Source organism: Falco punctatus (genome assembly GCF_963210335.1).
Source record: "Falco punctatus genome assembly, chromosome: 10".
NCBI lineage: Eukaryota > Metazoa > Chordata > Aves > Falconiformes > Falconidae > Falco > Falco punctatus.
The window spans coordinates 19,183,704-19,208,359 of record NC_137590.1 but is presented as its reverse complement, the minus strand read 5'-3'; the positions used below and the strand labels follow the sequence as shown (position 1 = coordinate 19,208,359).

General features: G+C 63.2%; 4 protein-coding genes across 8 annotated transcripts in view; 3 read left to right on the top strand and 1 right to left on the bottom strand.

The window, feature by feature from the left end:
- The first annotated feature begins 1 nt into the window (after window position 1).
- SDHAF2 (succinate dehydrogenase complex assembly factor 2) lies at window positions 2–2,223 on the top strand. The gene is made up of 4 exons (XM_080403917.1): window positions 2–126; window positions 681–904; window positions 1,644–1,753; window positions 1,921–2,223. Exons 1-4 carry the CDS (start codon window positions 112–114, stop codon window positions 2,049–2,051), a joined length of 480 nt encoding a protein of 159 aa, XP_080260043.1. The 5' UTR covers window positions 2–111; the 3' UTR covers window positions 2,052–2,223.
- Window positions 2,224–2,348: 125 nt separating this feature from the next.
- On the top strand, window positions 2,349–4,752 carry SAXO4 (stabilizer of axonemal microtubules 4; the record flags this gene model as incomplete). Of its 3 annotated transcripts, none has more annotated exons than XM_080403895.1 (7): window positions 2,349–2,745; window positions 2,826–2,934; window positions 3,014–3,113; window positions 3,873–3,923; window positions 4,034–4,123; window positions 4,193–4,297; window positions 4,372–4,752. In XM_080403895.1, exons 1-7 carry the CDS (start codon window positions 2,652–2,654, stop codon window positions 4,750–4,752), a joined length of 930 nt encoding a protein of 309 aa, XP_080260021.1. In that variant the 5' UTR covers window positions 2,349–2,651. The 3 variants fall into 3 exon arrangements, with proteins under 3 accessions (XP_080260021.1, XP_080260022.1, XP_080260020.1); XM_080403896.1 differs by having other exon boundaries at window positions 4,034–4,297; window positions 4,372–4,444; window positions 4,531–4,750; XM_080403894.1 differs by having other exon boundaries at window positions 4,034–4,297.
- Window positions 4,753–5,083: 331 nt separating this feature from the next.
- Window positions 5,084–10,038, top strand: LRRC10B (leucine rich repeat containing 10B; the record flags this gene model as incomplete). Its single annotated transcript, XM_080403867.1, has 1 exon — window positions 5,084–10,038. One exon carries the CDS (start codon window positions 5,084–5,086, stop codon window positions 6,542–6,544), a length of 1,461 nt encoding a protein of 486 aa, XP_080259993.1. The 3' UTR covers window positions 6,545–10,038.
- Window positions 10,039–10,179: 141 nt separating this feature from the next.
- Window positions 10,180–24,656, bottom strand: part of SYT7 (synaptotagmin 7) — a 41,150-nt gene continuing 26,673 nt past the window's right edge. The window contains exons 6-13 of one of the 3 annotated variants that reach the window (XM_080403844.1): window positions 22,363–22,731; window positions 20,304–20,429; window positions 17,274–17,409; window positions 16,478–16,748; window positions 15,889–16,058; window positions 15,274–15,388; window positions 14,994–15,193; window positions 10,180–13,650 (exon numbers count right to left, since the gene is read on the bottom strand). In XM_080403844.1, the coding sequence (XP_080259970.1) occupies window positions 13,546–13,650; window positions 14,994–15,193; window positions 15,274–15,388; window positions 15,889–16,058; window positions 16,478–16,748; window positions 17,274–17,409; window positions 20,304–20,429; window positions 22,363–22,731 (1,492 nt within the window). In that variant the 3' untranslated portion in view covers window positions 10,180–13,545. The remainder of the gene's footprint in view (window positions 13,651–14,993; window positions 15,194–15,273; window positions 15,389–15,888; window positions 16,059–16,477; window positions 16,749–17,273; window positions 17,410–20,303; window positions 20,430–22,362; window positions 22,732–24,656) is intronic. The other 2 variants (XM_080403845.1, XM_080403846.1) reach the window with 2 other exon arrangements.

Below are 24,656 nucleotides of genomic sequence, written 5' to 3'. Positions count from 1 at the left end.
TTCCGCCCCGCCCCACTCACCCCCCCCCCTAACCTCCCACCCTGCCATAGAGTCGGACCGCCCGCTGTCACAGAGCGGCCCGGACGGAGGCTAGAGGGGCCGCACGGGGCTATGGCGGCGGCTAGGGTGAGGGGAGGGGGCCGGGACTGGAGTCGAAGGGGGTGTTACTGGGAGCAAGGGGAGTCTATGGGGAAGAGCTAGGAGCCTGGGAGAGGCAGTGGGGTCGAGGGAGGCTCTGGGGGCAACAGGGTCGCCGGGTGGTGGGTGGGTGGGATGGAGGTGTCGAGGGCTGTGGGCTGGGAGGATCAAGGGCAGCAGGGCTCGGCGGGGGTGTCTATGGGATGCAGGCAGCAGGGTCTGGGTGGGATTGGGGGGCAGTTAGGGACAGCAGGGTCTGGTTGGAGTGCGATGGGGGGGATTTGGGGCAGCAGGGTCAGGAGTGTGTGGGATGGGGCAGCAGGGCTCGGGGGGTGGGGGGCTGTGGGATGGGGGCAGCAGGGTCTGGGGGCTTATGGAATGGGGGAAGTTATGGGATGGGGCAGCAGTCTGGGAGGGTGTGGGATGGGGGATCATGGCCAGCAGGGTTTGGAGGGGCTGTGTGTGCTGGGAATCTCCCTGTCCCCACTGTACTAGGGCAGCCAGGCCTGACATCCCCTGCGCTCTCCGTGTCCCTTTCACAGCTCTGTTCCCTGCCCAGGTGGGCTCTGTGCCGGCACATTTTGGGGCCAGTGAGCCTGCGGCGTGGCTACCGTGGGGACTCCCCGACAGACTCAGGGAAGGATGTGCTGGAGATCCCCTTGCCCCCCTGGCAGGAGCGTCCTGATGAGCCACTGGAGACGAAGAGAGCCCGGCTGCTGTATGAGAGCCGGAAGAGGGGGATGCTGGAGAACTGCATCCTGCTCAGGTGAGATGCAGGGCACCCATCCTCCCTCCCAGCTTCTCAGCCACCCTCCACCGCTTGTCTGCCTCCCCACTGTCTGTCCTTCCCCACAGCACCCTGACCGTTTGCCCACTGCAGACAGGGGCAGGCAGGGATGCCCTGTGCTTCACAGAAGAGATACCATCAGCCCTGGAGAGCTAAGGGAGAAAGGCCAGGCCAAGCTGCCCTGTGGTTCAGCTCCTTAAAGACATCACAGGTTTTTAATTAATAAGGAAGAGCCCCGAGCATTGCAGGAAGGAGTTTGGTGGGGTAGTGCACAGCCACAATCCAAAACCAAAGGAGACGTTATGTTGCTTGGGGGACAGAAGGTAGAGAGAAGGTGTGAGCCATTGGATAAATAACTGCAAGAGCTTTGCTTACATGGGTTTGGGATGCAATGATCAGTGTTGCTGCTGGGCAGGACAGAACAGAGCCAGAGGCAGCTGGAGGCATCTGAGAGCTCTGAATGAAACTCCTAGCTGGTGGCTGAGCCAAAATCTTTTGGGAAGGGTGGATGTAATTTATGGGATGTGCAAACGAGACAAGGCCAAGTTGGGTTTCAGGACTGAAGCAGTGTTTAATGGAGAACAGGCTGGCTTAAGGCAGAAGGCAGGTCTCTTTGCACCCAGCTCCTCCATGTCTTCTGGCATCGTGCAAAGAGCTGGGTGCCAGCCCAGTTCTTCCTCCAGTCACCCACACTCATCCTCATACATCCTCTCTCCAGCCTCTTTGCAAAGGAGAACCTGAACCGCATGAGCGAGCAGCAGCTGAACCTCTACGACCGGCTCATTAATGAGCCCAGCAACGACTGGGACATTTACTACTGGGCCACAGGTACGGTGCCGATGCCTGTTGCCCTGCCTGCTCTGGCACTGGGACATCGGCCGAGGCAGTGCCATTGCCCCAAGCCATGGGAGCTGGGCTTGGGGTGTGGGTGGTACTGGGTGCTTTGGGACAGGATGGAGCAGTTCTTTAGCTGCCCTTTTCTGTTTTTACCGCAGAAGCAAAGCCCACGCCGGCTGAGTTTGAGAACGACGTTATGGCTATGCTGAGGGAGTTTACCAAGAACAAGAAGAAGGAGCAGAGGCTGCGGCAGCCAGACCTGGAGTACCTCTTTGAGCCGCCCCACTGACAGGGGGGCCATCTTCTCCCTCCCCATCCCCTGGAGAAGAGGAGGGACACCAGGCCCTATGGAAATGCTACTGCTGCCCTCCCTGTGGCCTTCCTCTTCCTCTGGCAGCGGCTCCCTTGGACTCTCAGGGCATGATGAATAAAGCTGTGGCTGCTAGCCCTGCTGCTCCTGCTGTGTCGTGAGCTCAGGCCTCTGCTCTTCGACGGCATTGGGAGTGGGTGCTCAGGGGAGGCAGCAGCAATCTGAGCTTGTTCCGGCACGTGCCAGCTCACTGCTATACCCAGCTCTTACCTGTCTCTTTGAAACCCTTTTTCTGGGGGTCCGGGAGACTATGGCCCCCTCTGCAGAAGGTTGAACTGGGGCACCCTGCTCCCCTGGTGGCCTCCGCAGGGTATCCCCACCGGGCCAGCAGTCTCCAGGCAGCAGTGACAGTCTCTCTGTGGCCGAGGTCCCTGTTTGTCACTGTGCCAGTTGCTAGGAGACAGTTCCCATCCAAACATTCACTTCTGCTGGGACATTCCACAGCCAACCGTGGCGCCTGCCTGTCCGTGTCTCTGTCCAGGTGCTAGGCTGCAGTCCCTGTCACAGGACTTGTGTGCCATGGTCCTGGGCACAGTCTCCTCGGCGAAGGCACACACCAGGGGAAGCACCGACCTCATTAACTTCTACGCCACGAGCCATGCGTTGGCCCATGGTAGGGTGTCCCAAAGGCCTTCCCAGAGGTGGGGGGTGCTTGTTCCCAGGGCTGAGCCCAATCTCCCTGCTGTCACCCAGGCCAGCTCCGTATTCCTCCCTGCCTCAGCCACCACATCGTCACCGGCTACGTGTCCAACAACCGCTCAGCCATCTCTTGCCTGATCTCCCCGCACAGCACAGCGGAGGGGTAGGTACCCCAGCTATGGGAGGGTGGGGGGCAAGTCTTGGGTCCACTCCATCACAGCCACACTGGCCTCCCACTGCAGCCACTGCCAGGACACCACCACATCCACCACTGCTGAGCACTTCAAGCCCTTCTGGTTCCCTGATGGCCGGAGCCTGCTGCCCTGGCATGTCCACCAGTCGGTGAGCAAGTACCTCCAAGAATTCCCCCCTTTCCTGCCTCCGCACCGGGGTGCTGAGTCCCCAGCACATGCAGCTGCTCCAGGTGCCCCCCAAAACATTCAGGGAGCATGGCAATGGGAGCTACTGCACTGGTCCTGCCCAACCAGGTATGTTTTTGGGGATGCCCATGGTCCCAAGGCCAGCTCCATCTGCAGAAGGTTTTGGGGTGCTGGTGGATGTGGGGAGAGCTCCATCCTCAGGAGGGTTTGGGGGTTCACTTGTCCCTGGGCCAGCTCAATCCCCAGGAGGGTTTGGGGTGCTGGTGGTCCTGGGGCCAGGTCCAACTCCAGGGGTTCCAGGTCATTGGTGGTCCTGGTGCCAACTCTGACCCCAGGAGGTTTTGGGGGTGTCTGAGGCCCCCTGCCCTGTGTCACCTATGCCTGCCCACCCCCTAAAGGCAGGGGCACAGGCAGGGCCCACAGGCTGCATCCAGCACTGTGACACTAGGTAACACCACAGCTGGCTGCGGGGCTGAGTGCAGACAGGTCTGGGGACAGGGCTGGGGACAGGGCGGCTCCTTCCCTGCCCCCTCTACTCCCTGCAGATGTGCAGAAGGCACAAAGGAGCAGTCTGGCTTCACCAGGGCCACCCTGAAGAGTGACAGTGTCCTGCCAGCTCTGCCTGCCCAGCCCGTGAGCCCCCACCCCACCAGGTCCCCTGTCCCCCACCAGCCCCCCTGACCTTCTGTACCCCATGGGACACTTTTTTTCCCTCCCGCAGCTCGGCATTAAAGTCACCACGATGGATTACCTGCCCTCCATGTGCAGCCACGTAAGCAGGGCGAGGCGAGGGGGGGTCTGCAAGGTGAGACCCCCAGCAGGCAGAGCTGAGGGGCAGGGTGGGGGACGTGGTGTCCCAGCTGCCCTATCTCCATCCTCCAGCAGGGCGAAAAGATGCTCCCGGTGCTGCCAGCAGGCTCCGAGAGAGGCAGCAGGTTCAGGCAGGAGGTGCCAGGCTCCCTGGACAGGATGGTGAGCAGGACCCCATCCCACCCCCCACCCCCTGTGCCCCCTCTGTCCTCACCCGCTGTTCCCACGCAGGGCTTGCCCGTGGTGGACCACCCTGTCCCACGCATCTCCCGAGGGCTGCAGGCACCCCGAGTGACCCAGGTTGCCCAGCTGGGACAGCAGGGTGCTGGCAGGAAGGTGGGTGCAAGCATAACCCCCTCCCCATCCCCATCCCTATGGGACCATGCACCCAACCCGCCTCCATCCCCCAGGAATTGTTGGGGTTCACCATTAACTATGGCCAGGACGTGACCCCCCGCCCGACCCGGTTCACCACGGCACCAGGTAAATTGGGAGTGACTGTGGGAGTGGGGCTTGCAGCCCCCGGGGGGGCTCCAGCCTCACCACTCTATTTCTCCTGGATTTTCCAGCCTGGTGTTGGCGGGGTCCGACCTGGATGCCAGGATGTGTGGGGGGCATCCAGCCCCAGCGCCCCAGCGGCTTCAGCACCAACAACCACCCCACCAGGCTGGAGGACATCGGTGGCCACCTCGTGGCGTGACCCCCCCGGGGTGGCCACCGATGCAGCAGCACCCCGGGGGTCTCAGCCCCCGGCTTCTTTGGGGGACACCCAGTCCCTGACAGAGAAATAAAGAGTGAAACCCAGATATCCTGGGCACGATGTCATTGTCACCCCCGGCCCCCCGAGACCCCATGGAGGGGCTGTGCCTGCCTCAGCTGTCACGCTGGGGGCTGCCTGCGCCCCAAAGGCTGGCAGGAGGATTTGGGGGGCCAGGGGTGCCGCCTGGCCAGTAGCCACTGGAGGGCTGTACAAGCCCGGCTTTCCGCTGGCTTTGGGATGACACAGCTGATTTGCGCCAGGGAAAATCCTGGCAGGGCTGGCTGGGGTGGGCAGCGGGAGGAGGAGGAGGAAGGAGACCCCCAGCCTGCCTGGCAGGACCCAGCAGGGTGGGCAGCCATGGCATGGGGTTTGCTTGGGGGTCTTGGTCCCTACCCTCCCTAGCCACGGGGAGTGCAGCCAGGCTTGGTGGGGTGAGAAATGGAGGGAGGGGCTGCAGCAGCTCCCTGGGGGTCCCAGGGAGGTGGGTGATCAGAGAGGGGCCCAGCACCCTGGGAGATGCTGACCCCCGCCTGGCAGGGGTCCGGCTGGGCAGGGGAGGGGGGTGCGGGGTGGCGCTGCCTGGGGCAGGGCAGGGAGGAATGGGGCAGGGCAAGAAAGGTGTAAGGGCAGGGAGGGGCAATAGTGGGGGGCAGGCAGGGCAGCACAGTGGTGGGGCACGGGTGGAGTGCAGGCAGGGCACAGGCAGAGCAATGGCGGAGTGCAGGCAGGGCACAGGCAAGGGAGGGCAGGGCACAGGTGGGGGGCAGGCAGGGCAGGGCACAGGTGGGGTGCGGGCAGGGCGTGGCCATGTGGGCGTGGCTCCCCGCTGGGCGTGCCCACCGCCCAGGTGCCCCGCGGGGCGCGGCGCCCCGCCCCGCCGCCAGGCCCCGCCCCCGCGCTGCCACTGGCCGCGGCCGTTACCGCGGCGACGGCGGCGGCGTGCGCCCCGCGGCGGGATGGGGAGCGGCGGCTCGGCGGGGCGGGGGGCGCGGCTGGCGGCGGCCGAGGGGCCGGGGGGCGAGCAGCACCTGCTGGAGGTGCGGGGCCGGCGGGTGCCCGAGGCCCTGTGGGCGCAGCAGGAGCTGCGGAAGCTCTACCTGGGCGACCTGGGGCTGCGGGAGCTGCCGGAGGAGCTGGCGGACCTGCAGCACCTCCGCACCCTGGCCCTGGATGGCAACGAGCTGCTGGAGGTGCCCGAGGCCCTGTGCTACCTGCCCCGCCTGGCCTACCTCTACCTGGGCCGCAACGGGCTGCAGGAGCTGCCGCCCGCCTTCGCCCAGCTGCGGGGCCTGCGCTGCCTCTGGCTGGAGGGCAACTTCCTGGCGCGCTTCCCCCGCGCCCTGCTGAGCCTGCCCGAGCTGCGCAGCCTCCAGCTGGGCAACAACCGCCTGGCCCGCCTGCCCGCCGGGCTGCCCCGCATGGCCGGCCTGCAGGGGCTCTGGCTCTACGGCAACCGCTTTGAGGAGTTCCCGCCCGTCCTGCTGCGCATGGCCCGCCTGCACCTCCTCGACCTGGACCGCAACCGCATCGCCCGCTTCCCTGACCTGTCCGGCCTCCCCGCCCTGCGGCTCCTCTCCTACGACCACAACCCTGTCCGGCAGCCGCCCTGCGTGGGAGACGCCGTGCAGCTGGTGGGCGAGGGTGCGCAGGAGTTCATGGAGGCACGGTGGGAGCGCCTGCAGAGCCTCCAGCAGCAGGAGGAAGAGGAAGAGGAGGAGGAAGGCGCTGAGGCGCCACCGGCAGCCCCCGAGGATGGCTCCCCGCTGCTGGAGGACCCGGAGGGCAGCTTCGCCGCCCCACCAGGCTCCTCAGGGGAAACCTGAGCCACCGCGCTGCAGCCGTACACCCACAGGGATGCACCTTGGAAGGATGGGGAGCCTCCACAGGGCTCCCAAGGACCACTGCCACCTCCCAGCTAGGGCTGGGGAAGAAAGAAGGTCACAGCCTCCGTGCAAAGGAAAACATATGATCTGAGGGACCGGCCTCTCTCAGTCGGGACAGCAGAAAGCTGCCTCCTGGATCTGCAGGGCTTGTGGGTCACCGCTGGGATCCACAAGCCCACCACCTTACAGCATCCCACGTAACCGCAGGGTGCCTTGGATGGGGGAAATGGCCTTGATGGGTGACCCCACAGACCCCACTTGCCTGCTGGGCAGGCCCTGGCAGGCAGCATGGTGCTGCTGAAAGCCAGGCATCCCTGCGATGCCTGCCCCGAGCACAGGGGCCTTCCTGCCACATGCTGCAGCCACCTCCACATGCGTCCTTTGCTCCTGGCTCTGTGGGGCAGGACAGGAAAAAGCAATGCCATTTGCATCCCTTCCGCATGGACCCTTTCACCCTGAAGAGCAGCAAGGTTTGAGAGCAAAGACGCAGACCCCTTCTCACCCCTAGACCCCCGTCTCACTGCTGGAATTGGTCTGGAGGAAAGAGAGTTTTCCACCAGGCTTCTCCCAGCCGTCAGGGTTGGGAAGGAGCTGATGGAAACTCCACCTGGGCACAAGCACTGCCTGTCTCGAGCCTGGAAAGGTTTTGCCTCTGTACAGGAAGAGGAGTCCCAGCTCCGGCTCTGTCTGCCCCAAAACGGGCACCAAAGCCCAGGCTGCCGCCTTGTCCTTCCTCTTCCCTTCCTTCTGTGCTGTCTGTACCAAACTCAAGCAATAAAAAGCACAAACCCAAAAAAAACCCAGTGTGAGAAAAAGGTGGTGGGGTCTCTTCTCTGGGGGCTTGTGACAGGGAAGGGCCTGTTCGGCAGCCCCTTGAAGCGCAGCAACATGTCCTGGTGCAAGACCAGCAGCTCCTATTTTTGCCATTCAAGGGAGCCCTGTTTTCCTCCGCCTGTCTCCATGCCATGCTCCTGCTCTCCGCCGAGCCATGCTGGTGCGGCAGGGAGCTTGGCCACACCGGCACCAAATGCTCCTTCTGAGGACTGGGGCTTGTTGGAGGTTTCAAACCGCGCATCCGCTTTTAATTGCGAGGGGTTTGGGTTTGGTGGCTGGGAGGCAGCCAGCGCTCCTGCCACATCCTCTTCCCTGCTGGCAGGGCAGATGCTGCCCGGCTTTTTCCCCCCCTCCCCACTCTGCAGTGAGAACCACGGCTATTTTAGACCCAGTGGAGCATCCTCATCTGCGGGATGCTCAGGGACTGTCAGTGCAGGCCCTCCGGCAGCTCAGGCTGATGAAGCCCCCACCTTTTCAGCGGTAACATGGTCCCAGTCCCATTCCCACTCGCAGATGGTGGATTTGGGGCTGGGCAGGAGTTCAGGTTGCTCTTCCCTTGGGTCTGGGTCTGCTCACGCAGGGACAGGGACAGGCTGTTGGTCCCTCTTGCCACCCCGGCAGCCTTCACCATTGGAGCTGGTTGTGAACAGGGGGGTCAGAACATCCTGGCATGGGGCACAGCCAGTCCCACATGTGGCACCCTGGGGTGCTGATTGCAGCAAGGGGGGCTTCCAGCACCCAGGGGTGCACTGGGGATGTGCCATTGATCTGAGGTGCTGCTGCTTTGCCTGGCGAAGATGTTGCTGCTAATTAGCAGGTAATTATTCATCGCTTCTCAGGGCGCTGGCCCTGGTGGGGACCCACATGACTCCAAGCCCCAGCTATGAGCGACATGTGCATTTCTGGCACAACTCATCTGTTGCCACTAGCTCCGTGCAGACCCCTCCAGCCAGCCTGTGCTCGGCAGGGAGAGGGGTGCAGGTGGCCCTGGGTGCCACCAGCCTGTCCCCACAGCAGAGGCTGGATCCAGATGCTCTGACACCTGAGGAGGGGGCTCCCTGCCTCCCTGCAGCCTTTTCCCACCACCTCAGCCTTTTGCAGCTCGGGCTTTCATGCTTTGACTGGGAAAGGAGCTGGGTCGTGGTCCAGGCAGTGCGTTGGCAATCAGCGCAGTGACACGAGGGCCGGGAGCTGCTGCAGTCAGTGGAAACCTCACACGTTCCTGCTATGCACAAGTATTTCAGGGATGCTGGCATTGTTGAGCCCCAGCGAGGCGTGCGCACAGTGCATCATCCATACGTCTGTCTCTATATATATCCCTGCCTACTCTCCCATCCCCGCGTACAACGGTTTGTGGCCTCGCCGCAGCTGGGATCACGCTGCTATTTCCATCTGCTCCTGCTGGCTGCAAACACAAAGGAAGAGCTCGAGGATTGCTGCGGCTCAGGCTGGCTCCATGCAACAGGAGCACCGGCATCACTGCGCGGGGCCAAGTGTGTTTTCTTTTTGCTGTGTTCAAAGATATAGCATGATAAAAGCAATCCGGCTCTGGCATAACAGCCCAGACAGTGGCCAGGCTCGGCGGCACCGATGCCGCCAGTAGCTTGTTACTGCCAAAATTTCCAGGTTTGTCTCAGCTGGACACAAACCGGAGCCCAAATGGGTGCAAGCAGCAGTGCCCTACCCTGCACCAGGATACAGGAGCTGGCCTGGGGACAGCTTTGTCCCCTGCTGTCACCAGCCCCTTCTAACACTGCATCCCCATACCTGAAAGGCGGATCTGGAGGGATGCTATCCTGGGCACAGAGGACATGGCTCTCCTGCCATCGCCGCGTTTGGAGTTTCTTTTATTTATTCAAGACCAGTGTTCAGTGAATTATTTAACACGGCCACTCGAGCCTTTGCCGTTAATGGCAGGCAGCACTTCGGCTACCAGGCAGCTGCTGTGTCCCCTGCCTCACACAGGCAGCTGCCCAAGATGTGGTCGCCCACCTCTGTCCCCTCTCCCCAAGTCATATCCTAGTCTTCACCCAGCATGTCACTCCTGGGCACCCAGCCCGACCCACCAGCACAACCCTGCCTGGCTGGGACTGGCCCTCACCCTTCTGGCCCAGTCACTGCCCACGGGGACCCACTGGCTGTGTCACCCAGCTTGGTGCAGGCTGGGGGACCCCAAAGCCCCTGCCATGGGGACCCCAAACTAGCCATGCTCCCACACCACTCCTGGGAAACACCTCCCAGCACAACCACTGCTGGCAGCCACCTCACCTTGAGCAAGAGGATGAGCTGGCACTGTGCCCAGGTGGCCAAGGTGGCCAGCAGCCTCCTGGCTTGTATCTGAAACAGCGTGGCCAGCAGGACCAAGGTGGTGAGCATCCCCCTGCGCCGGGCACTGGCGCAGCCACCCCTCAAGCCCTGGGTTCAGCTCTGAGCCCCTCACTGCCAGATGGACATGGAGGGGCTGGAGTGTGTCCAGAGCTGGGCAGGGGGCTGGGGAAGGGCCTGGGGCACAAGGCTCTGGGGGTGGGCGGCTGGGGGAGCTGGGGGAAGTTCAGCCTGGAGAGGAGGGGGCTTGGAGGGGATCTGATCACTCTCTACAGTTACCTGAAAGGAGGGTGTAGGCAGGGGGGGTTGGTCTCAGCCTAAACATTTCTGTGATTCTAAGAGCTTCTTGCTAGGGCTGCAGTTAATGAACCCTCATTAATTGCCCTTGTTAACATGCCCAGCCCTGCAGCCCTTGCAGCTTGGCCAGGTGCTCTGGGCAGCCCCGGGCTTTGCAAGAGGCATCTTGCAAGAGCCCCCCAGGATGCTCCAGGACAGGGGCTGTCCTTGTCCCCTCTCTCTGCAGAGACTCTTTGGAGTGCTTCACCCCCTTCGCCCCCCACATGTGCCCCCTTCACCAGGAGGTTCTCGAGCATGGCCTGCTCCATCCTCCTCCCTCCCTTGCACATGTGGCAGAGGGCTGCTTATTGCTTGGGGGGGCGATGCTCAGTGCTGAGGGAGGGATGCTCGGTGCTCAGAGAAGGATGCCCAGTGCTGGGGGGGACGCTTAGCCAGGTGCAGGTGACGTTGTGCCCCCTGTCCCCACTCTGACCAGCACTGGCTGTGGGCACAGCTGCCAGGGGACCACAGGAGCTGTCCCCAATGTTCCCCTGAGCCCAGAGACAAGGCACGCTGGCAGTTACTGACTGTCCTTTATTACTGAGAACAGGGGCTGCCTCCAGAAAATGAGGGGCCCCGCTCCCCAAAAATAGGATTCTGCAAAGAAGGCGTCCTGACCCGCGCACCCTGGCCCTCGCCTCCCAGCCTCCCTGCTGTACCAGCCCCGGCCCTGCTGCCAGGATTAGAAAAGGGGGCAGCTGTCCACGGCCACCCACACAGAGCAAAGCCACTGGCAGCGGGGTGGCATCGCCAACTGGGCATCCCTTAGCTCCAGCCGCTCGTCAGCTGGTCTAGGCTTTTGTCTTTTTTTTTTTTTTTTTTGGTCCCCTTTTTTTTGTCTCCTTTTTTTTTGTCTTTTTTTTTTTTCTGTTTTTCTGTATTTTACACACCAGTTGGATGTTACCGTCACATGAAGAAGAGAGATACCTGAACAAGATAACGGCTAAGAGCTCTAGAGTTAAAAATGAACACACAAGCCCCAGGGAGCTGACTGCAGACAAGAAATCCTTCCTGGGGGAGCGGGGTGCCCCAGGGGCGATGGGGGGCACCCCGCTTGGCACAGCCTGCCATGGTGCCCTGGCCCTGCCGCCCCTCAGCTCCGGCCCCTTCCCCAGGCATGTAAATCTCTTCTTTTATGTTAAAAAAAGAGAGAATATGATAAAAATACAAATGTCCCTAAAAGCATTATTATTACTGTAGTAGCAGTATTATGACTTCTCTCCAGATTGTCCAAAATCGTCTAAAGAGGGGACTGTAGGGGCTGCCGAACCCTTCCTGGCCGCAGCCATGGGATGGTCCTGCTGCCACCTTGTCCCCAGGTGGCTTGTCCCCACGTAGCCCGGAGGTGGCAGGGATGTCCCCCTCGGCAGGAAAAGGAACAAGCAGCCAGGCACCCCGGGGACTTTTGGGGGGTTCTGGTGCAGGCTCCCCCTATGCAGTGGAGAAACCCCATGGAGCACCTTGGGGGTTCAGCAGGTGTCCCGTCGCCCATCCCCCCCCCAGCACCCTGTGTCCCTGCGCAGCCCCGTGGGGTGGCACTAACGCTCACAGGGACGTGCCTGCTGTGGGGTGCGCTGGGTGCCTGTGCACGGGCTGGGACACGCTGTGATGGCGGGGACGGGGTGAAACACTCTCACGCTGCAAAACCAGCACCCCGGCAGACAGCCCCCAGCCTCGCTGGCATCTGGGGGACAGCTTGGTGACACCCCACCGTGTCCTCCCTGCGGGTGCAGGAGGGGTGAAGGGTGGTGGGTGCCACAGGGGCAACGGGGGGAGTAGGAAGACTGAGGCTGGGGGACCCCTGGCCAGGTGGGGTGGCTCTGTGCCGGTGGGCACCCAGCTGCCTTTGGGCTCACTGTGGGTGCCCACAGGTGGCCGTGCCCTACCTGAGATGGCTGCGGAGATGGCAACACCCACCCTTCCTCTCCTCCAGAGGGCTCGGACTACGGGGATGGATGGTGCCACCCTGCAGCCAGCCTGGAGGGGCTCCACTTACCCAGCATGGGAATGGCAGGACACCCTGGGAGCCCCCACAAGGACACACAGATGCTGGCCACTGCATCCTCATCTTGTGCCAGTCCTGGTGGAGGACCAAGAGGCACCATTGTCACCTGCTGGGCATGGTGACAGGCAGGGATGTATCTCATCACACCCAGTGCTGCTGTGGTCCTGCCAGGAGCCATGTCCACCATGGTGAGCCACCGCTGGCCCTGCTGGCGCAGGGTGGTGGGGAGGACCCGCAGGGTGTGACCCTGCTGGGTTACCCCATCTGTCACCCCCCAGGAGCCATCCCGAGCCCCTGCACCTCACAGTCCCAGGTGGGTCTTTCCCCGCTTTGGGGAGCCCCTGTCCTGGTAGCTTCAGCCCTGGGGAGCAAGCAGGGGTCCAGCACGTGCATCCCAGGGGGAGCTGACAGGGACATGCAGGCAGCATGGGGATGCTTCTGGCACTGCTCGTGCCTGGCTGGCTGGCCACCAGCCCAGGATGGGGACAATGGCACTTGCTCCCTCCCAGGGGCCCCAGTATTGGGCACGGGGCTCATAGGGGTCCTGGTCCAGCCCTGGTGTGTGGGTCAGCCTGGCTGGAAAGGGATGCCCTGGGGCTCAGCATCCCCTTGGGGGGCCACTGCCTGGCTTGAGGCCAGTCCCCTGTCCAGCCCTACAGGGACATGCCCGGGGTGGGGGGCAACGGGGGAGAAAGCTGGGGTGGGGGCAGGATGGTGGGGTCCCCATACGGGGAGCCAAGCTCCAGGATGGGGTTATCAACCTCCCACTCCCACCGAGCCCGAAGGCGGAGGTAAAGCATCAAACCCGGCTGAAGGCAGTGCACAAACGAGCCCGCTTTGGCTAACGAACTGTGTCATGGCTTCCGATCCCAGGAGCCCATGCCTGGCCCCGGGGAAGGGGGCTGCCCTCCCCTCCAGGTGCCCCCCACCCCGTGCCAGCCCAGCATGGCTGGGGGGCTCGGGGAGGGTGGCGGGGATGAGACAGGGCATGGGGGGGGGGACTCTGTGGCCCCGCTCAGGCGACGCTGACGGCTCGGAGAGGTTTTATTGAGCTGAAAGGGGAGGGGAGGTGGGAGTCCCTCTCACACCCACAGCCTGGCCCCCTGAAATAGGGGGTGAGGCTGGGGAGAGGCAGAGGGGCTCCCAGGGACTGGGGCTGGAAGCACTCGCAGAAGTTCTGCTCAGTGGTGGGGATGGGGAGGGGGGGTCATCGCTTCTGGCACCCTTCTCGGCCAGGGGTCCTGGGTGGCTGCGTGCCCCCCACACCCCAGCACCGGGGAAAGCCAAAAGTGGAGGGCAAGGGGCTCCGTCCCCCTCCTACCGCAGGGTCCCCATGAGCTGGGCCACTGTCCCACTGGTCCCTCGTCTCCTCACTGGGAGCCCCGCAGTGGGGTGATGGGGGCTGGGAAGGGGGACCCCCAGTCCCACAGTCCTGGGGTGCTCAGGCCTTCAGCTGGTGCCACTGTGCCACTGCCTGCCGGGGACGGGCGATCATGTCCTTCCAGTGCTTCACCTCCCCGGGGCCGCTCTTCCAGGACAGGTAGATCTGTGGGGACAGGCAGCCCTTGGACCCACGGCTCCGCTCCCGGCCGTCCAGCCCCATCCCACTCCCTGGTGCTGCTGCCTTCGCCCCCCATCTCCTGCCCCCCGGCTCTCCCGGCACATGCCGCCAGCCACAGGCACCGGCATCGTCTCCACGTAGGGCCAGGCTATTTTTATCCATTGATTTTCCATACAGCAACGTGGAAGACCGCATGTGCCAGCCCTCCCTGCAGCTGACAGCTCGGGGAGCCCATGCCACCACTTTGGCTAAGTGGCTTGCCGCACCGGTGCGGGGCTCGCTGCTAATTATGCAATCAAAAGTGATTAGCAGGCTGCTGGCCATGGCGGGGCGGCCAGGGTGTGAAGGGCATGCTCCTCTCTGCCGGCAGCACCACCTTGTTCTTGTGCTGCAACACTCCTGGTGGCTTTAATGCAACGCAGAGATACCACGGGCACTCTGTCCGTCCATGGGCACCCTGTCTGTCAGTCCATCCATCCTGCTGGCACTGGGCTCCAGGCGCAGCCGTGCCCGTGCCGTGTCTCCTCGGGGCTGTGCCCACACCGGGGATGCCGGCACCTCTGCCCCTCTCCAGCAGCCTGTGGGGCTGAGCGCCTGTGGCCGCCCTCTCCCAGGTTTATCCCAGTCTATGTGTTTGCTTGATTACAGCGCTGTGTTTGGGGATCATCGACTCTCTGCGGTGAGCGGTAATAACAGAGATTACTGCGCTCGTTTGTCATCGTTACCCTAACGAGCAGAGAGCTGGATGGATTTAACGTAAATCAAATCAAGAGGGGATGAATTCCTCCGTTCCTGTCACCAGGAGGTGGTGGGAAATCCCGGTGTGGGGATACGGGCTGGGGTCTGTCTGCTGGTGGGCAGGGACCCCAGGGACTCCCAGCTGAGCCCCCTGCCCACTCCCTGCTCTCCCGCAGCCGGGGACGGTGCTGCCACAGGGGGGCTCCGGCTCTACCTGCCACCGCGGCACACCGGAGCCATCAGGGACTTCGATTTTTGCCTTGCTATAAATAGATATTTGGCAGGTTGAAGCTCACCCCTGGTGCAGGCTGTGCCACAGCACGGCGTGAGGCATCGCCACGCTGGATGGGGCGCACCACATCGTCCCCCTGCTTGTGCCGGGTGAGTCCTTGCTGCCACCCACCACGGCCGGGACCAGAGGTGGCTGGAGAAAGCCAGCACCAGGGGACCTGCCACACTCCACCTCACTCTCCAGCTTGAGAAGGTACCAGATGCCATCAGTCAGGGACCCGGCTGTCCCCTGGCTGCCATCCCTCAGCAGGACACGTTGCCGGGGTCCCTCCACCGCACACGAATGCCATGGGACCCACCTTGCCAATGACATCGTTGCGGCTCAGCCTGTCCTTGTCCATGACGGTGATGACGATGGTTGTCTCGCGCAGCCGCTCTGTGGGGATGTCAAAGGCAAAGGACTCGTTGAAGACGGGGTTCAGGCACCGCTTCATGACCACTGTCTTCTTCTTCTCCACCCGCTTGTCCTTGTACATCAGCCACACCTTCACGTAGGGGTCTGGGGAGACAGGAGTTGCTCTCAGCCCCAGCTCAGCATTGGGCAGCGCTGCCCGGCATGGCAGGAGCTGGGGCTCATACCTGATGTGCCCCCGATGTCCATGGCTTTGAGGTTACGCGCTTTGATGATGTTCACCACAATGGAGTTGGCAGAGGGGTTGTAGCACAGCGACAGTAGCAGCTCCCCACGACTTCCCTGTGGGACCCACAGAAGCCCCTTAGGTGGGTGCTCCAAAAACACCCACTCCTCACCACGGCACCCAGCCCAAGCCCTAATGGGGCACCCGATGCCCTTGTGTCCTGCTGTGGGAGTGGGGTGCTGGGTTAGGACCAGAAGAGCTGTCCCAAGGGTGGACTTTGGGGCTGCGCAGAAAATCAGGGCAGGAGAAAATGGGGCCACCCCCAGTGGGATACTTTGTGGTCTTGCTGGAGGCAGGAGAAAAAGAAAACTTTCATTTTAGATCAATCTGAAATGGCTTGGTTTGACCCAAAATGAGACACTCACTTTGGGCTACTTAAATATAAAGATCTGGGAAGACAAACTTCTCCATCAGATGTCAAACCTCCTCACAAAGCAAGAAACATCCCTGTTGGGGTAGCAAGAGGGTGGTGGTCCCATCAGGACACCACAGGGATGGGAGGTAGCCTCCCCTTGAGGACTGTCCCCAGGGGGTGGGAGGGGGACCAGGCCCTTACACTGCCATCGCTGCACGGCTTCAGGTCCTTCCAGAAGGTCTGCATCTGGGTGAGGTCCACCTTGTTGAGAGGGATGGACACCTCCCCAATGGGGTCGTTGCGGCTGAAGCGGTCATAGTCCAGGACCTGAAGGTATAGCACCCGCTGCACCACCTTCTCGTAGGGGAACCCTGTGCCAGAGAGGGAGGTGATGAGGAGCTGCTGCAGCTGTGCCGAGCAGCACCCGGTGCCAGGGCCAGTGTCAGCACCACCCATGACCCATGCTGATGGGGAGATGTTGGCACCAGGCAGCGGACGGGGAGCAGACCATGGCACAAGTGACTGATGGCAGATTAATACCCCTGTGTGCACCCACTCATGGGTTCCTTCTGGGGGTAAGGAGCCTCCCCCCCATGTCCCCTTTATGGGATGCAGAGCAAACACCTCCAACCTGGCCTTGATAGCTTGTCCAACCCATCTCACCACCAGCTTGAGCTGAGTTGAGTCCCATCAACTCAATCTGAGCTGATCCAGCCCAGGAGGGAGGACAGAGGGTCCCACAACCTCTCCGCTCCCACCCTGGTCCACTCCAGCCCATCCAAGCCCCTACCTTCAAAGAGGAAGGTCTCATTCCAGTGTGGGTTGAGGTTCTTCCTCTTCACCTTGGTCTCCAGCTTGTGCTTCTTGTCAGGGAGCAGGTAGATCTTGACAAAGGGGTCGCTGGTGCCGCTGAAGTCCTTGGCTGGCAGCTCCTGTGCCTTCATGATCTTGACAGTCAGGGTGGACTCCTGGAAGTTGTAGCCAACGCTGAACTGGATGCGGCCCAGGTTCTCCCGGCTGACACCATCATGGCCCTCGTCGTCCTCGGAGCCTGGGGATAGCTGTGGTGGTGGGAGAATGGCAGCAAGCGCAGTGTCAGGGGGCCAGCGAGGGACCACCAGTGGGGTCTGCACACCCCCGTTCCCCCCCGTTTTGGCACCCGAACTCAGTTCACACCAGCAGCTGACCCCCAGCTCTGCGAGCTGTCAGAGGGCATCAGCCTCCTCCTGGCTCCCCGCCACCACCGTCGCCTCAGATGACTCCTGGCTCTGCACCATATATCCTGGGGATGGGGAGGTCAAGTAACCAAATTCCTCCTGACAGCCTGTCCCTCATGTCTCCGGCATCTCTCCCTCATGCCAGCCCAGGGGGGATGGCCGCGGCGTCTCAGCTGAGCTGGGGCTGTGCCAGCTGCGGCGCCTGGCTGTGACAGGGACATGGCAGCACAGGCTGGGACGTGCCAGAGTGCTTGTGGCATAGGGTAGGCACAGGGAAGAGCCAGGAGAGTGCAAGGAGGTGCCCAGGCGGTGCCCAGGGTAGGATGCCATCCCTAGAGAGCCCGTCCCCAGCACACCCCATGCACCCACCATGAGCATCTCGCTGGTCAGGGAGTTGACCAGGTCGGAGACGGAGGAGCGAGGCTCTGTCTTGCGGTCAGACTCATCATGCGGTGGCTGCCCGGGCACCGGTGCTGTGTTCACCGCCTTGCCGCCAGCCGGCAACCTGGGGAAAGAGAGGCAGTAACTTAGAGGAGAGGGGCCAAGAGCCATGGGTGAGGCAGCGAGGGACTCCCCGGGCACCCTCTCCCAGCGGATACTGCGCCTGGGCTATGCCAGATCCCGATGGAGGCTGCAGGCTGGGATGTGGGCAGAGCTGGACTGCAAGGATGCCCAGGGCTGTGCCACCGGCAGCAGCCCACCAGCCTCCCTGGGCAGGGGAGCCTGGCCGGTGCAGGCAGCTGGTTCTGCCTGCGCTGCCCCAGGCAGGGCTGGGTGCCAGCTGGTGCCCTGGGATCTGTGACATGCCACCTCAGAGCTCGGCAGCAGCTCCCACACTGCCCACGTGCCCCCCTGGCCACAGAGCCCCTGGTGATGCCCGGAACAGCCATCCAGCCCTGCGGCTACCTGGCCCCACCAGCACCTATGGCTCTGGCTGCACCTCACACACACACACAGCCCCTCTCCATCCGGGTGGGAGCTGGGTACGCAGCCACCCCACCGGTGCTTCGTGCTGCGGTGCGGACTCGGTGCCCAGCGCTAACCAGCCCCTCTTTCCTTCTGCCATGGAGCCCCTCAGTGATGCTCTGCCGCTGGGACCGCTGCCCCGGCTGTCCCCGCACACCCTGGCTGTCGCAGCTGGATCTGGAGGGGCCGTGCCGATGGCTCCTGGCTGGCTGCAGGACAGTGGGCATGGTGCCAGGAAGGAGCAGCCCGGTGGGAGGGTGGGCAGCCGGGAGCTGCGGCAGGCACACGGACAGAGCAGCAATGGAGGCGGGCGGGCGCACACCGAGGCCACGCTGCCACAATGCACAGGGACAACAGGGGACACAGGCACATGGCAGCAAGGATGGGGCAGCCGTGGCCGCCAGGGTACAGACAGACCCAAGAGGGAGAGGACTTGCACACAGACAGGCACCCCACGATGCACCCCCACACTCCCACCTGCTGCGGCTCCTGCCTGAGCTGAGACACAGTGATAAACCATCAAACTGACCAACAGGCGCAGCACTGCCAGGACACGCACACCGCGGTGGGCAGCACGCCGCCGGCACGGCCTCAGCATCGTGGTGGGCTCAGCGGGCAAAGCCACAACGCATGCCATGAGACACCCACCGACACGCCAAGCACACGCAGACACACGCTAATGGGGGGGGACGACACGACACACGACCTGAGGCGATGGGACAGAGGCACACGCCGTGGCACGGGGCGGCAGCCCTCTTGCACACCCGTACGCATACAGAGCTCGCCCGCCCCAGCGGGACGGCACCCAGGGAGGACTGCAGAGCCCAAGGGAGCTGGGGAAGCAAAGATAGGTTAAAAACAGAGTGAAAATGAAGGCGGAGGGGCCGGCGGTGGGGCCCACTGGAGGCGCAGGTGGAGCCATGGGTGCCAGGGTGGTGGCACGCTGGCGGAGGTCGCGGACAGAGAGAGAGCAGGAAAGAGCAAGAGAGAGGAGGAGCAACGTCATCCACCGCCGGCCTGCCGGGAGGGAAGGGGGAGAGAGGAGCAGGGAGGATGGACGGACGGAGAGTGGTTAGTCACTGGGACAGGAGACACGCCGAGGCGCCGGGCTGGAGCTGCCAGGGATGGGCTGGAAGGAAGAAGCTGAGAAACGGGGATGCAGGAGACGTTTTGAGGCAGAAGAGCAGGTGGCCGACAGTGCTGGATGGGCAGGCGAGAGCAGAGGGTACTGGAGCCCGTCCCCTCCACTGGCTGAAACCCCCACGTCCCACGGGGCCCAGGGGGATGGGGAGCAGGGGGAGATGGAGGTGGGGAGGCCATGCGTGCGCCGGGATGCGTCTTTCAGACCAGCGAGCTGGGGGGAAGTGGAGAGCGGGGTCTTGCTGCGGCACAGCCACCCACCCACCCGTCCCCAGCAGCCAGCGTCCCTTGTCCCCTCGCCTGGCACAGGGCAGCCAGCACGGTACGGCACGGCGGCCAGCGCTCCCAGCAGGGACCGGCTGCGCAGCGCAACGCTGGGGAGGGAAGTGCTAAAAAGATAGAGCGAAACCAAGCGGAGCAGGGTAAAAATAGCCGGTGGGCGAGAACGGTGCCAGTTCATTAACACGCCGAGCACACGGGGAGGCAGCACCCGCTGGCTTCACACCTCCTCCCCGCTCCGGAGGGGATTAACACCCGCTCCCGGTGGCACAGGGCCCCTCTGCTCCTGCCAGCCCTCGCCGGTGGCTGTGGCTGGGCTCTGGTGCCGGTGCCAGATGTGGTGCTGAGCCTTCAGCACCCCAGGAAGGCAGGGAGCAGCCGGAGGCGAGGCTCTGTGCCACGCTGCTGTGCAGTTTACTTGGAGGAGAAAGGGGGGTAATGCATCCCCCCAGCCTGTTGTGCCTGGCTCAGCTGTGGGGCTCAAGCACACGCCACCACAGGGATGTCCCCGCATCCCCAGGGGGGCTGCCCAACCCGTGCCGAGCTGTGCTGGGCTGGAGGTGGTGGCAACGCAGTGCACGAGACATGCGTTGGGATGGGATGCAGCTCAGCTGCTGACACAGCATCATCGGGGCGTCCCCCGGTGTGTGTCCCCCTGCCGCCGCACCCCGTTCTCCACCCAGCACAGGGGCTCTCCCCTGCCCCACTCCCGAGCGTGCACTCCCCAGCATGCAGCCAGGGCGGGGGGCTGGTGGCCAGGGATGGCAGGAGGGAGAGGGCAGGGAGGGAGGAGGATGGGATGGGGGTCCTCTTGGTGCCGCTGCTCCAGAGGCAGAACTGTGGGTGCCGGCGGGGGAGAGCTGCAGACGTCACCGTGCCCTGCTGCCCGTTGGGCCACCCTGTGCCGCTCCAACCTTCGCGCTCCATGAGGCCAGCCTCCTCCTCCTCCTCCTCCACCCTGGGTGAGGCCCTCGTCTCCTCCTCCTGCGGGACTGCCCTCGTCCTCGCTCATACCTCTTGTCCCCCTGAGCGTTCGGCTGGTTCGGCTGTGTCCCAGCAGGTTGCAGGTCGGGGATATTGGCAAAGTCATCTTGCTCTGAGAGTCCCAAAACCAGGGATAACACCACCATCCGGCCTTCCCTGCCCAGGCAGCCCCGCAGGCAGCGGGAGAGAGAGAGAAAGAGAAAGGAGAACACAGCATCAGGCAAGGAACTGGCAGGAGTGGCGGCACCCTGTGGTCCCCTGACGGCGAGGGGACCCTGGCTCAGCCCACTGGTCCCTGTGCAGGAGGCGATGTCCGGGATGGGTGCAGAGGGCTGTGGGGAGAAAGGTGCTAGCTCCGGTGGGCCCAGCACATGTGGGTATTGCCGCCACCCCTCTCCTCCACCGGTTCAGGCAGGGAGGGTGCCAAGGTCCTGCCAAGGGGGGAGAAGGTGCCGAGAGGAGCTGGGGATCAAGGGACAGCACGAAGGGAGCGAGGTCCCAGCATCCTTCCCTGGAGGAGGAGATGGCAGTGCCACGGCTGAGGCTCTTTGCCCTCCTCCGGCGCCACCGGCGCAGCCTCCCCAGGGCCCATAACCGCATTTACGCTGTGGCGCCGGGGAGGCAGGCGGGAGGGTAAACAGAATAAAGAGCAAAAGCAAAGTTAATGGCTTCGGAAAGCGGCGGTGGTAAATGGCAGAGGCTCCTCCGTGGGGAAACTGCATGCTGGCTCGGCATGTCTTGGCTCTGTGGCTGCTCCCCCCCTGCCAATTAAGACTGAACCAGTGCCGATGCTGGGTAAACAGAGAGGAACGTGACCCTCGGGATGGCTAATGAGCCACATCTCCACATCGGGAAGCCAGCAAATGGAGCTGGTGAGGAACCTCTTGATGGGAGAAGGCAGAGTCGGCATGGTGCTGGGCTGGCAGAGCAGAGAGGGGCACCAACCGGTTGGTGGTGAGGAGTGTGGTGGGCAGCCAAATTCCTGCCTGATTTTGGCTGGGTTTTGGCCTGCCAAAAACCTAACTCTGATGCAGAAGGTGCTGTGCTGACTCACACAAGGGCCGAATCATGCCTGTCCCCCCTGACCCTGAGCACTACCAACCTGCAGGAAGCACAGCTGGGACCTGAGCATCCCCTCTCCTGGGGTGCCAGGGGGCAAAGAGAGGCCAGGGGGCACTGGGAGGACCCCAGGGTGGATAGAAGTGGAATTAGGGGGACACCAGCTCTGCAGAGGAGTGACAATGTCATGTGCTGAGATACGGCAGCAGCACGGGACTCAGATTAGTCCTCAGCATTTGAAGTTTGAAAGCCAGCGCTGATAGAGGAGATAGGGTTAAGCCAGATTAAAGATCACACGGCTCTGTCAGCTCGGAGCTGGCTGCCCCCATGGCCCCCAGCCCGAGCGGAAGGCAGCCTGACAGGCAGTGATATCAGACGGTCACCCTGCTCAGGAGCCACCATTGCCATGGCTGCCCGCCCCCGCCCTTCCCCGTGGGGCAACGTCACTCCTTGGGGACCATGCTGGTGGCTGTCCCATGGGCTGGAACATCCCTGCACTCCCTGGGGACCGAAGGGGACCTGGGCACCCACATCGGCCGGTGATCTGTAGCAAAGTCCCAGGGCAAAGCAAACTGGGGGAACGTGTGAGACCCTTCCCAGAGCCCCCGGCCTGAGTGAGCTGCCCCTGCTCCCCGTGACGGGGCCAGAGGGGACCCAGCTCTTCCTGACAGCCATGGGCAGCGTTTCCCCAAGGTGGTGCCAGCTGAGCAGTTGTGCCAGGGCGAGCAGAGCACAGGGTAGAGGAGAAGGCAGAAGAGAAGGCAATGCAGAAAGCAAGGGAGAGGGCAGAGGAGAGCGCAGAGAACAAAGCAATGGAGAAAGCAATGGAGAGAGCAGAGAGCAGAGGAGAGGGCAGAGGAGAGAGCAGAGAGCAAGACAATGGAGAGAGCAGAGGAGAGCGCAAAGGAGAGCATGACAGAGAGAGCGTGATGGAGAGCGTGCGATGGAGAGTGCGCGATGGAGAGGCAGAGAGCACAACAGAGATCAGAGGACAGCACAGTGGAGAGAGCAAAGGAGAGCGCACACTTACAGGAAGGACTTCATGTCCAAGCCGCGGTTGCGGATTTGCCCCACCACATGGTCCCAGCTGCCAGGATTGGAGCGGCTCCGGCCACCAGCCATCCGATGCTTGGAGCCGGCGGCGATGCCCTGGCGCGCCTGGCCGCCGCGGGAGCCCCGGGGGTTGCCGGCGCTGGCGGAGGAGCCACTGTGGGCCTGGAGGTGGCCCAGGCTCTGGCTGGTGGTGGGCTGGCTGTGGTTGGCGCGCTGGTGCTGGCTGAGGGGTTGCTGCAGACTTTGCTGGCGCATGAGCGTGCGGGGCCTCTGGCATTTGGGGTCGCCTGCTGAGGTGGGGATATACTCAAGGGTAGTGGCTGTGGACAAGGTGGAGTCCTCGAAACTTAGGGAGAGGAAGGGCAGAGGAGAGGAGAGAAAGGAGAAGAAGGTGAAGGGGCAAAATTGGAGGAAGGAAAAGAAGAGAGTTAGAGAGAAGATGCCCCAGCGCAGGGAGCGCTCCGGCAGGGGCCAGCGGATGCAGCGACCGGTTCCTCTGCCTCTTGGCCCCGGCTTGGCCTCGCCGGCAGCACGGGGCTCTCGCGCCGCCACCATCTCACCCATTCTGCCTCCCAGGCACCGTCCAGGGCTGCTGGAGGGCTCGGTTGTGGCACCGCAGCACCCGGCCGGCTGGGTGCCCTCCCGCTCCCGCAGCTGCTGCGCAGCCAGCGCCTTCCCAGCACGCCGGCCGACTTCGTCTGCGAGCTAATTAGGCTGCTGTGCGAAGGCGAATCCCGCGGCGCCCACTCACGTGCTGCCAGCCAGCCCGCCCCGTCCCCATCCCTCCCAGCCCAGCACCCAGCTGCCAGCACCGCCGGGTCTGGCATCCCCCATCCTGCGGGACTGAGCCGGCTGGGGGTCCCACAGCGATGGAGGAGCCGAGGCCGCCGTGGTCGTGGCATGCCAGCAAGCCAGGTGTCCCCAGGGCCAAGCCAGGCTGCCAGCAGCGAGCAAGCCCATTGGGATGGGAATCCGGCCGTGCTCCTGAATTGTAGGATGGGGGTGATGTAATGTGGCCCTGGTGGGACAGGGAGAGCAGAGGAGCCCAGCGCTGGGCTGGACAGGCTTCTCTGGCCAGCAGAGAGGGAAGAGCAGTTGAGAGGCTGGCAGGGGAAGCGGTGGTGCCCATCATTGGCCATGCAGCTGGCCCCACGCTGGGGCAGCAGCACATGCATGGCATGGCCCGTGCAGCCGGGCAGGAGCCCCAGGCACGGCGCTGATGCCCACAGCAGCCTGCAAAGCTATGGCTGCGAGACCAAGGGGTTCAGCCAGCCTAGCAAAATTCCTTGGGGGTCCTCGATGCATGACGGCATCCCCCCACCCAGAACCACCACACTGCCTGGCACCAGGGAGTTGCCTTCAGCAGCAGCCACCAACCCTACCCCAGTCCCTGCACTGCCCGGGGACGCTGGGGTGCTGGCTGAAACTGCGTGGCGAAGCTGTGCCATCGTGCATTGCCAGCAGCGGGGGACAGGGAGGGAGAGGGGAAAGATAAATAGCTTTTAAAATAAAATAATAATTAAAAAAAAAAAAAGAGGTGAAGAAAGAGCAAAAGGTGAGTGAGAGAAAGAGAGGAAAGGGAGGGAAGTTGAGAGGAGTGGAGAGCCAGGATGGATCTCGCCCTGTGGTCGGGGTCAAAGGCACACAGGGCACTGCCCAGGCGCTATGCCGCTCCCCCTGCGCCTGCCGCCGACCTCCTTTTGCTTTCCTATCAAATCCTAAATTAGTTCAATTTACAACCTCTCAGTCACAGGAAACTAAATCTGGCTCCTCTCGGCGCGGCGCCAGCTGGAGGCGCGAGCTCCTGCCAACACCGTGCCAGGCGGCAGCACGCCCTGCCCGCACACCCTGCCTGTGCCCAGCCGGGTGCCCCCATATCAGGGGAGCGGTACAGCAGCCAGCCCCCAGAACAGCCCCCCCTGAAGACCCCAGACCCGAAGACTCTGCGCAAAAGAGATGCTGAAAGGGAGGAAGCTTCACCAGCAGCCTCCACATCCCCTTAACCCTGCCCTTGCCTCCTGTGCCAGCCCAGTGTGCTGCAGCGGCTGTCTATCCATCGTCCGTCTGTCTGGCCCCGGCCCCTCCAGGCTCTGAGGTGACCAGGCAGGGCAGCAGAGCCCGTCCCCACGCTGGCACGGCACGGCTGCCAGTGCAGCCCGGCTGTGAGTCAGTGAGAGTGGAGGTGCCGAGCGGCGCGCGGGCGCGCATCTGTGGCTCTCGGCACGGCAGCTGCGCGATGCCTTTTCTTAGCCGGCCTTCGCACATCATGCC